Source organism: Capra hircus (assembly GCF_001704415.2).
Source record: "Capra hircus breed San Clemente chromosome X unlocalized genomic scaffold, ASM170441v1, whole genome shotgun sequence".
NCBI classification, from domain to species: Eukaryota; Metazoa; Chordata; class Mammalia; order Artiodactyla; family Bovidae; genus Capra; species Capra hircus.
This window is the reverse complement of record NW_017189517.1, coordinates 48,489,016-48,501,927: the sequence shown is the minus strand read 5'-3', so window position 1 is coordinate 48,501,927 and position 12,912 is coordinate 48,489,016. Positions and strand designations below refer to the sequence as shown.

Genomic DNA, 12,912 nt, shown 5'->3' with positions numbered 1-12,912 from the left:
TGTTGCAGGAAGGGGGGCCCTTTCCAGGGCCTGAAAGTGGACTCCTGTCTAACATTTGGAAATAAAATGTCCAAGGAGATACATGTACTGACAAAGCAAAAGACTTTATTGTAAATGGGCTCTTGGGTGGAGGGCAGGAGAGTAAGAGAAGCCAGAAGGACTGCTCTGCCACATGCTGTGCAGTCTCAGATTTCATGATAATGTGCTTAGCTTCTGGGTTGTTGCTGACTAATCATCTTTCTTGGCTCATATTTGATCTGACTCAGGGTCCTCCTTGGTGATGTTTGCATCTTTCAGCCAAGATAGATTCCAGTGTGAGGGTTTCTGGGAGATTGGCAGGACATATCATCTTCTGTCCCTTTCTTTGACCCCTCCCAAATTCTCCCAGTTAGTTTTCAGTGGCAGCATCACATTCTTTATCAGGACCTCCTGTTTCAAGACAACTCAGGCAAGAGGTTATCATTGCATCTGGCCAAAGCAGTGGGTTTCCTTCAACAGTTTCTTAGCATTTCTGTGAGATGGTTTTGGGAGAGAGAGCTTAGCCAACTGAGAACTGATGTTCAGTTGTTAGTGCAAAGATGAAAGTCCCTTGTTACTAGAGCGTATCACTGGAAAATGAAGGCATTAATGCTGGCCAGCATGATAATCTCCTTCTTCCAGGCCACTGCATGATTTTCACCACTGCTAAGCAGAGATCCACTTTCCTAGGCAGGAGTTAATACTCCAAAGTCAGAGAGCTATTTAGATCAGCAAGAGTCACCTTGTCTGGACTGAACACTCTCAGATGGTTCTCACAGACTCTGGATATTTGTACTCTTAATATCTCTTTGCCATAGTTGCATCTTCATTTGTTCTTAATTGATAAGACCCCAGCAGTGTCCCTTAGTATCTGAACTACTACTGAGTACTTATCAACAGTTGCAAATGTTGATGATGACACTTTGACATAACAACTTCAACTCTCTTATTGAAACAATATTACTTTTCAAAACTTTGTTCTTAGATCAAAAAAACTTCATATTTGTCATGAACAAGTAAATATGAAATCATATCAAAGCACTGTGCAACATCATTCATTCTCTTACTATACTTATTGTATCACTTTTTGTACATACCCTTATTTCAAATTCAACCCTATCTCATCCCCAATTTTCTGTGATGCTCAAAGAAACGTTTACACAACTGTAACTATTATAGGAAAATGTAATAAAATATTAGGAGAAAGGACTTTGGGGAACATAATTAGCTAGAAATGTTAGATACATGATACTTTATCATGTGATGTATTCATCCCATACAAAGGAGAATGAATTCAAGGGATAAAAGGCCTAAATGCTTACAGAGTCTTCAAAATCAGTTTACTGCCCATTTCCTGAGGTTGAAGTCTTAAATAAAAGTGAAAAGAATGATTTTACCAGGGTGGCTGTAAAAAGGATTTAGTTGAATAGAATTGAATTAAGGTGTTCCTAAGACCCACAAAAATCAACATTTAGGTATTTAGGTATAGTATCCAAAACTGTATAGATATGTATGTTTACTTCTAAATAATGAGTCTCCAACCAACTTAGATTATTTTTTTTTAAGAAATGTGTTCATGCTCGAGATAAAAACTCATCCATTTTAAAATGAATGGAAAATAAATGATATAATAAGAGAATATCTTACAGGAAAGATGTCTTTTCTTGGCTAATGCTTATGTGAGCTAAGTGTATAACAATTTGTGATGCCAATCGAAGGTTTTATATTGTTCTACATATTGTTGCATGATATTTACAATGTTGTTATATACTTTTCCTGAAACCACTGAAGAATGCAACAAATAAAAATAGTTTCACTAGAAAACCAAAATTGTGTATTATTGCACTGAAAATATTGACATTTTTTAAATGTACTTGCAATAACAAATTGAAACTGATTTTTGTTTTTGTTTTGTTTTACTTTGCTTCCTTTGCCTACATTTTATCCTAAATCAGCGGAAATCCGAGGGGAAAAGGACAATAAAGGTAAGATGCCAATTTTGAAGAAAATTGACTTCAAAATTCGTTGCACTATCTTTTCTTAAATTTCTGAAGCTACAGTAGCTATTAAGTGCAATTAAAACTGTATTTAAGATGACATATGTTGTAGTTCTGCCTTTAAAGAGCTTTAAGCTGAGCTGTCTCTACATGTTGTATTACTTACACAGTCCTGGAAGCAATTTTCAAGGCTTATTTTATTTTATTTTTCACCAACATTTTCTTCTCCCAATGTGCCAAAACAACATACTGATGACAGCATCACTTTGTGAATGTTCTGGTAATACAGTTATTTTATGATAACTTTTAGCAATAGAAGGGACCATGTTGGTGCCAGTTCACAATTAACAGTGACAGCAAAAGTTAGTAAATATGAAGCATGATGATGTTGGATAAGGTCACTGAGAAAAATACTATAAACATGGTTAATCAGTAGGTTGATGTTCTCTGAGAAATTGGGCTTTAAAATGTCATATTTCAAAAAAAAATAAAAATAAATGTCGTATTTCAATGTGAAATTTTTTTCTAATTGAAATGTAGTTGATGTACAATATTATGTTAGTTTCAGATATATTACATCGTGATTTGACATTTTGATACATTATGAAATGATCACGACCATGATAACTCCAGGAACCATATACAACCATATAAGTTATCACAATGTTATTAACTATATCCTTTATGCTGTATATTACATCCACATGACTTACCTGTTTTAAAAGTGGAGGTTTCTATCTCTTGATCCTCTTTACCTTTTTCATTCACTTCCCTCTCCTCTGCCAACCACTTTTTTGTTCTCCATAGCTATGAGTCTGTTTTTGTTTTGCTTTGGTTTTTAGATTCTGCATATAAGATCCTGCAGTTGTTGTCTTGTCTGATTTATTTAACTTAGCAAAATACTTTCTAGATTCATCCATGTTGTCAAAAATGACATGATTTTTAATGATTGAATAATGTTCTATTACATATATACATACATACCACATTTTCTTTACCTATTCATCTACTGATGGACACTAAAGTTTCCACAGTTATCTATACCAATTACATTCTCACCAACAGTACACAAAAGGGTCCCCTTTTCCATAAATCCTCAGCAACATTTGTTATTTGTTTTCTGTTAATGATAGCCATTCTGACAGGTGTGATTTGAAGTTCCCTGATGGTTAGTGATGTTAAGCATCTTCTCAGGCATCTGTTGACCATTTGTACATCTTTGAAAAAATGTCTCTTCTGTTCTTCTGCCCATTTTAATCAAGTTGTCTTCTTGTGTTGAGTTGTAAGTGTTCTTTGTGCATTTTAGATATTAACCATTTATCACTTATATCATTTGCAGATATGTTCTCCCCTTCAACAGGTTGCCTTCTCATTTTATTGATGATTTCCTTTGCTATGCAAAACCTTTTGAGTTTGATGTAGTCCCATTTGCTTAATTTTTGCTTTTGTTTCCCTTCCTTGAGAAACAGACCCCCCCCCCAAATATTGTTAACAGCATGCTGCCAATGTTCTCTTCTAGGAGTTTTATGGTTTCAGGTATTACATTAAAGTCTTTAATCCATTTTGAGTTTATTTTTCTATATGGTGTGAGAAAGTAGTCCAGTTTGATTCCTTTACATGTAGCTGTCTAGTTTTCCCAACATTTTTTTAAGAGACTTTACATGTATATTTTTGCCTCCTTTGATGTGAAAATTTTAAGTTCTGCTCAGGTATATATGAACAGTCTAGCTTTCTAGAAAAATTTGAAGTTTTTTACTATTGAAAAAATAAACTAGGTCACACATATTGTTAAATTTTAGTTACCTCATTGCTTAGACTGCACCACCACTAAAAATAAAAATAATTCACTGATATTTATTTCCTAAAATTTATGCCTTGGTTTCTTCACCATGTTTTGAGATTGAAAGAAATAGGTTTCCCTTAAGCTTCTGATGGAAGACATTTTGGAAATTAAATCAGTAAGCCTTAAATGCTGTTTATATTATGAACCAAAACATTGCCGTAACCATATGCTAGGTTAAATGTGATTTTTTTTGTAAGTTTTTTTTTTTTGTTTTTTGTTTTTTTTTGTAATATCCTCCTATAGTTTGGAAGACTAGATTTTGTCTTTGAAAAATAACTTACCAAAGGATGGTCTAGACTATGCTCGAGGTACTCTGTTAGCCCTGGATGGGTTTATCAAGTGTAAGAATTACCAGAAAATGGTGCCTGAGTAGAATGTCAAAATGTATTTTCATTAGTGTTTGAGAGATAAACTAAAATATCAGCATTATAACATTTTCACTTTCTGAATTTCCAAATGCCTTTCTGAACTATCTTATCACTGTGACCTTGGAATGATGACTTTTTTAGAATTAACTCCTCCCAGATGTCAAAAGGTCATAGAAGAGTTCTACAATTAAAAGGAAGGAAGCAAGGGTAATGAAATGTTACTAGCTTTATAAAGTGAAAGAGAGAAGCTCTACAGATTTTAGGTTTTCCAACATTCTCAGTCATCTGATAAATTTAGAAATGGAACTGTTTGCTCAGTCATAAGTTGGAATTTTGAAGAACAGAATGGCAAATTTTATCTAGTGTAGTTATTCTATAAATAGAAAAGTATTTTTTATTTTTTTTAAATTAGGACTTTGTATATACAATGTCTGGGGTGAATTCAGAAAATACCTGGCTCCTGAAATTTTAACTTAAAACATTTTAACTGTGATTATTAAAACATTAATATAATCTCAATATAAGGAGAAATGGAAATGGTTTTAGTGAAAGATTTTTTTTTTTTTTTCAAATCAAAGCAAATTGGACTTAGGGAGAGATTTTATTCAGAACAGAGAGAAGGGTCTGATCTCAGAAATCTGCAGGTTCTTAAAATCCAACAACAAAAAAAAGTTTATTATTATTTTTTAATTAAAAAGGATAAGCAGAATTTTTAAAGAAGAAACTGGACTAGCATGGTAAGTGACCAGTGAGATCCATCAGAAAAAGTGTGTTGCTGTGGTCAGCTGATTCCCATGAGACCCTTATAAAGGGGATGCATTCCACAGTTTTACTGCTAGCTCATTGCTTGGGAGCAAGCTGAGCTCTGGAACCTGGAAGAAAGAGAGATGCTTGACTAAAGTTTAGTCAAGACAAAGTCTTGTAAGAGAAGGAGGTAGCAGGTCTTAGGCAAGTCCCTGGGATGGGCCCCCAAGGGAAGGTCTTTGGCTTTGCACAGTCAAGGATCTAAGAGAGAGTCCAAGTAGAATAGAAGCCAATTTATTCAGGCAGATGCACACTCCATAGGCAAAATTTGTTCCATCTCATAATGTGAGAGGGCCCTGGGGGATACAGTTTGCTAGTTTTTGTGGGCTAGGTAATTTCATAGGCTAACAAGTGGATTATTCCAACTATTTCTGGGAAGGGGCAGAGACTTCCAAGAATTGGGATACCACCGACTTTTGGGTCTTTCACTGTTGGCCTCCAAGCTATCATGGTGCCAGTGGGTATGTCATTTAGCATATGCTAATGCATTACAATGAACATACAATGAGGCTCGAGGTCCCCTGGAAGTGAAATCTTCCGCCATCTTGGACCTAGGTTTTATCCAGTTTTTGTGGCATCCTGTCTTTCTCAACAACTGTGTCATTCTTTTCATGGTTGTGCCCTGCCTACTTCTCTCCTGCCTCAAAAGCAGAGGATAAAAAAGGGACAGCTGTGAGCAATTGGTCATTTTTCCCAGCACCATTCTATACCAAAATAAACACAATAAAATTAACTCACTAATATTGTGCTTACTCTGTTCAAAGCATTGTGTGTGTGTATGTGTGCATACCTATAAATGCATATATGTATATATCTATACTTCTATTCCCACATCTGTGTCTCTATACCTACTACAAATTTAGTCCTAACATGAATCCTATAAACTCTTTTACAGATGAAGAAATCATGGTACAGAGAGCCTAAGTGACTTGCCAGAGTATAGAGCTCACAAGTAGAAGAGATATGGTTTGAATCCAGACAATTTGTCCAGAATACCTTCTAAAAAAGAAAAAAAAAAAAAAAACCAAAAAACTGAAATCGTAAAACAAATACTTCTTTCATATCAAAATTGTTTTTTATGTATTTGTGTGTTTTAGTAATTACCCTGAATATGTTTCATGTTTTAAGATGCTTCTGGAAGAATAATATTTTTTGACAATTTTACCTCTGACAACTCTGATGATGCTACAGACTCCTTATCAAACCCTTTCACTCCGTGCCTAGATTGATGTAATATGGTTAACATATACTATGGAGATTAGGTCTATCCTGTGATGCCCTTTTTTTGGTTCATTGCATTTATATATACATTTGATGTTGGATATTAAATTCAGGAAGCTATAAACCTTAAATATATGGTGTCAGAATGTTCATTAACTTTGGATTTATTGCAAATGTTTCCATAAAGAGTTCAATAATCTCTTGAACTCTTGAACTTCACCTATGTAGACTTTTAAATTTAGATGATAAAATATGACTTTTACTTTCAGTTTAATTCAAAGTGAAAAATATAAGGTTCCTGCATTTGTTTAAAATAAAAAAAAAGGGGGCCCCATATTAGCCAAGAAAGAAGTATCTAAATGAATGCTTTGTCTTAGAGTCTCACACATCAAAGGATCTAGAAACTCAAACATCAAAGGACCTAGAGTTGCTCAATGACTGCCCCAGCTATTTACATTTAAATGACCTCAGAGGCCTCACCAAACAGACTAGTTTTAGATTCTAAATCAGAGGTTTAAAGTACAGAGATAGACAAGTTTTTCTACCTCCCTTTTAAAAGATTACATTTCATAGAGAAGCTAGTGACATTCAAAGAGAAAAACAAAACAAATGCCATAGTCCATAGTGCCATCATTCTTTAGTGTGGGAGGGCTAAGAATTAATTAAGGGGAAACCACATTTCAACACATAACCACGTGTGATTGAATAAATTACTGTTCAGTTCAGTTCAGTTCAATTGCTCAGTCGTGTCCGACTCTTTGTGACCCCATGAATCGCAGCACTCCATGTCTACCTGTCTATCACCAATTCCCAGAGTTCACTCAGACTCACGTCGATCGAGTCGGTGATGCCATCCAGCCATCTCATCCTCTGTCGTCCCCTTCTCCTCCTGCCCCCAACCCCTCCCAGCATTAGAATCTTTTCCAATAAGTCAACTGTTTGCGTGAGGTGGCCAAAGTACTGGAGTTTCAGCTTTAGCATCATTCCTTCCAAAGAACACCCAGGGCTGATCTCCTTCAGAATGGACTGGTTGGAGCTCCTTGCGGTCCAAGGGACTCTCAAGAGTCTTCTCCAATAGAGTCCCTTAGCAATGTTTATTTTCAACTTGAGAGAAGTACAATTGCTTGAACCTGGTTATTATTAAAACAAAGTAACGTTTCTTGCTCAAACACAAACTGGTTCCCTTAGAACTAACCTAAAAATTTCCACTTAGACTTTTTTTTCAAGATCCCTCCCCCTTTAGCTAAACCTGAATCCAAATTGCCCTTAGGGTTTGCCCAAATGGCCATGCTTGTTTAAGAGTATGTTCATAAAAGTGGGAAACTGAAAATGACAGAAATGGAACTGAATGAGATCCTCAAATAAGTATATTTCTTATTTATGTATATTTGCCTGAGGTGAATTTACAAAATGGCTTCTTTCAGACTAGGCTGGTGTGTATCAGAAAGAGTAACTATAGTCAAAAAGCAAATAAAAGCCATTGTCATTGACCTCTCCTCTTCCAGACCTCTGGCGCTTGTGTAGTCATTTGCTCCAAGGCTACATGAAGAAGAGGGAGGTAATGAGAATGTAAAGGAATATATATATATTAACCATTTTACTGGTGTCTCCAAGGCACTTCTTCCCTTATCCTATTCAATAATCCAGGAATATTGGGAAGTTTCTTCATCATAAATTATTCTAACTGTATAATTTAAGAATTTGAATACAACACAGCATATTGAGATATTTTTTAAAGGTTATCTCTAAATGAAACTAATTCTAAGGGTATGTTTATGAAGAAATATATCCACAGGCCTTGGCTTTAATGAAAGATTATTTTTATAATACTTTTTGCAGCATGATAAACTAGCAAATGCATGAAGCTAAATCTGCAGCAATTGTGAATGCTATTTCTTCTATACTAAACAGTTTTTTTTAATAAAGCATTCAATTGAATGTTAATAATGCTATGAGAAAGTTAAATCACACTAAGTGCTCTAATTTAGCATCACCACCTACAAGCAAACCTATTTACCTTTTTCCTACATATGTTCCATAGATAGGCTCTTCCAGGGGCATTGTACTGCAGGTATATTCTGAGTCCTTTGGTGGTGTCTTAACAGCTTCTTATTCTGCTTTGGAACTGATTATTTAACTCAATGGGTAGTGAATGAAAATTTAGTCTTTCTATGCTCCTTTTCATTAACTTTATGTCCTGGGGCTTGAATGACTGTCCCAAACCTTTTCAACTATCTTCAAATTTCTTTTACAAACTCCAACCCTGAATTACTTTAGGTCCTACGTCCTAAGATGGAAACCATCTTTGTAACACCAATATATCTCTGATTTTCTTTCTAGTATCTCATTTGTTCCCTTTTAATTGCTGAAGTATCTAGCTCTTTAGTCTCTTTCTATACTCCACTTCCATTTTTCCTTTAAATATACTTAAATGTCGTTTGCCAAGGAAAATAAATATGAAATAGCTACCCTTCCAAGTAGACTGAATACTCTTTAGCCATTGCTACAATTCACTACTAAATTGAAGGAATCATCTCTTTTAACTGCATTTTCCCACCACACATTTCTTGCTATAATCTTTCTTTTCAGTTGAAATATAACCCTTTCATCATTTGCCCAAGATTTTCTGCTTAATATCTCCAGAATTTCTGTTACATTTGACATTTTAAAAACTGTCCCTCTCTCATTATTTCTGGAAACCTTTCTTCCATAAAGCCATCTGTGATCTGTCCATCCATTTCTACACATAAACATAGTGTTTACAGCTGGATTGTGAGTTCATGTTAATAAAGTACATATTTCTTCTGTATCCTTTCAATTCCTAGTGTAGAAAATGAAAACTTTTCCATGTTAGATTCTTTGGCTGGTCTAATAATTAAACAGATATAAGACAGATTAACAGGAGAAAACCAAATTTAATTTCATATGTATGGGGGCTCATAATGCTCAAAGAAGTAACCAAAGCAGGCAGCTTTTATATCTTCCAGATAAAGAAACAATACATTTGTGAAGGGTTAACAATACGCAGGGATTTGGGTTTGGGGTAGTAAGCTTAGTAAAGAAGTAAGGTAACAAGGTTTTTCTGTACAACCTCTCATCCCCGACTTCTCTGAATCTGGTCATGAGAATCTCTCTCTTTCTCCTGGAACAAGAAAAATATCTTTCACATTGGAGATTCATTTCCTGTTGTTAGAGGGACAAAGGAAGGTCAGAGTTTCCTTGTACTTGCTGTTTCTTGTTACTTTCATTCAAAATAATTAATATGCTGAAGCAGTATATCTTGGGATGGCCTGCCCTGAACCTGTCACTAGCACACTATCCTATCTTGTTTACTTTTTATAAATATTTGCTGTATTTGTCTTATTTTAAATTTCCAAATTTTGATGAGTTTAACTGAATTGACTTAATCCAAAGGAAACTGACTTCTACTTTTCCAAAATAAAATGTGGAGTATTCAACTAATGTAGTAGCAAATGCTTGATTATATAGGGATTTATAAATCTTTTTAAGGTCCTCTGACTGCATGTAAAATATAAGGAAATTGATATCACATACAGTGAGCTACTCTTTAGCCCTAATTCAGGCAGTTGTAACCTGTTCTTTGCTGTGTATGGAGGTATCCTAGGAAAATCAATGCTGAGAAGAGTCTTCTTTTTAAAACTCTGATGCTTTGAAATTTTTTTTTTCCAAGTATTTTTCTGTAAGGTCCCAGTTGACTGAACTGTCCATTTTGGGCTATTTCTTTAAAAATGTTATTTTTCTTTCCTCTTATGCCAAAAAAGTGAATGGAATAGGGGGTGCCTGTACTGTGTCCTCTTCCTTGTCCCTTACTGAAAAACTCTAAGCCTCTATTAAAAATGTTCTAAGTATTTTGCCTATCCATAGTCTCACCTTGCAGAATCAAAATTCACCCATTATATCTCTGAGAAACAGATGTTTTCACTCTGTGTGTGGCATAGTACTGAGGACAGTCTGAAATAAAATCATACATATGCATTTCAACTGTAAGCCCTATTCTGAATGTATGGGAAACAATAGACAGTGACATCTTAAGTAAAATAAGTCAGAGTTTTAAAAGGTTTTGAAAAATATTTGATTCAAAGCAGTAGAAAAGGAGAAAGCAATTTCAAGGTGTATTTGAATAGTACTCTTATGTGTATTAAATGCGCTGTTCCCATGCCTTTAGCTTTACAGTACTGTTAGGTGTAGTTGCAAATTCAGCCTATCCTGTATGTACTGTTCCCATTTTGACAGATTGGGCGGTTTTCCACTCCTTTTTCTCTAGTGACTGTTGAAAGTCCTTGCTTCTCTTCAGTCAGTGCCATCTGAGTCAGTACATAATTTAGATGCCTTGTTTGATACTGTCTATGAATAACTCAACCACTGGTACTTTGAAACTGATACTCTAAACTATACTGTTCAGATTGGGATTTATGCCTCTGATCTCAACCAAACAATTGAAACTATTACAATTCTATTCTAAATTTAGATTTTCATATCAGAAACAGTGACATGGATATTCTCACTGCTAAATTAATGACACCTTTGAAATGGAAAATTCCCCTTGTTTTAGTTTATAAAAAGATTTATTTTGCTTTCATCTTCTTTTGGTTTATAGGTTTATTGGAGATACAATTCATCCATTTAAAGTGTTGCTGTTTGTTTCTTTTTAAGTTTACTTTCCTATAGTTTTTATTGTTTTAATTGAAGTATAGTTGATTTACAATATTGCTTGCACTTTAGGCATATCTCTTTCTTATTTCATATATTTTGATTTCTGAAAGTAGTTAGGAGAGGAAGCTTTCTTAGGCAATTTATTGGATAATGTTTTCTAATAAACTGTGCCAATATCATTGCTATAGAGATATCTGCTGACCACTTTCTTTGGAAATACTAGATAAATCATGTTTATTTCATTCAATCATATATTTTTCTCCATGACTGAGCTGAGGCTTAGTTACTCCATGATCTATTCCTTTTTTGCCACCAGTAGAGGGCAGATTCTTATTCAGTTTATACTGCATATATGAGTCACGTTCACATATGTTATACCATGTTCTTTTGCAGTGATGCTAACTTTTCATAGTTTTCTAATATCCATAATTCTGTGAACTTTATAGTAACAAGATATGTAGAATTTTCATTGAGTCTTTCCATCATCAAAAACTCCTTCATTATCATATTTTCAATATGGATTGCATGTGTTGCGTCCCTTAAGCAGCGTGATTGGAGGATTAGAACAAGCACACACTAATGACAAATGTTATAAGCAGACTGGGCCCATGAACATAGATGAAGTCTGGCAACGCATGATAGTACCGGTTCAAATATTTTATCTTCTTCTATGACAAAATATCTGGATTTAAGAGTGCAGTGTGAGTGTGTTAGTCTCTTAGTTATGTCCAACTCTTTGGGACCCCATAGACTAGCCCACCAGGCTCCTCTGTCCATGGGATTCTTCAGGCACGAATACTGGAGTAGGTTGTCATTTCCTTCTTCATGAGATCTTTCTGACCCAGGGATCAAATCTGGGCCTCCTGAATTGCAGGCAGTTTCTTCACCATCTGAGCTATAGGGAAGTCCCATTAGAGTGCAGTATAAGTGGAGTAATAATGCCAGTCATCTCTTTTTCGCCAAGCAACATTTATATTGGAAGATTCAGGAGTTTTCTTCTGAACATACATTTCTTCAACAGAAATAGTTAGCAAGTGTTGCTAAATCAGATATTGAGACATTTATAAATAAAACAAAAATTTTAGAGTCTTGTATCTTGTGATCATTAGGTTAGATACATTATCTTTGACATACTTTCTTGTATTCTTTTCTTTTTCACATATTTGCCCCTCATCATGCATTTAATTTTTAAGGTGGGCAAATATCCCACTTAACTCATAGGGAACTCAAAGGGAAGCCTCTGAGAATTAATCATCAGATGTTATCTTACCAAAAAACTATGAACATGTTAGTTAATTTCCTAGCCCATCTATTGAGGATTCCTATGAAACTAGTCTGCCTCATTTACTTGAATTATTTCTTTATACCCTAAAAATGCTTCTAGGATTATGCTTTAGAGACACTAAAGTGATAAATTTTATAATATAATGTTGAGGTATAAAGAATTAATAATTCAAGATGTCTTATAACTTTCTTAGTCTATGGCTATCATGCTACTTGAAACCTTATAAATATTTAAGGAAAATTTGTCATTTATTTAACAAGCATATACAGAATGGCTTCTGTGTGTCAGACTGTGCTTTGTGATGAAAATATCTAAGGGTTCAGATAGTTTCTTTGACCTCAAGGACCCCCTTGTGTAGTAAGGAAAATAGATATGTAAACTAAAAATTCAATCTTATTTAACTAGCTTATTTAACAATCTTATTTAACTATTATAATAATCTATTATTATAAATATATATATATTATTATTCTTGAATAAAGATAAATTCCACTCATGTGTACTTAATTTTTCTATCAGGTTTACTCATTAAGAGGTAAGAGCTTCTGTATATTCCCTAACCTTTCTTTAACATACAATATCTTCTTGTTTATGTTTTTGAGTACCTACATTTTGGTCTCTTTTTCGCTTATATCAGTCACATAAACCATTGCATTTTTATTCTGTTCAACTAGCATACCCTTTCCTATTATATTTAACTCC

General features: G+C 34.4%; 1 protein-coding gene across 1 annotated transcript in view; it reads left to right on the top strand.

Annotated features, from left to right (window-relative positions):
• LOC108634446 (protocadherin-11 X-linked) overlaps nt 1-12,912 on the top strand; it is a gene marked incomplete at its 5' end in the record, with an annotated part of 732,405 nt that overhangs the window by 396,850 nt on the left and 322,643 nt on the right. The window contains one exon of the mRNA XM_018044115.1: nt 1,974-2,003. Coding sequence (XP_017899604.1) covers nt 1,974-2,003 — 30 coding nt within the window. The remainder of the gene's footprint in view (nt 1-1,973; nt 2,004-12,912) is intronic.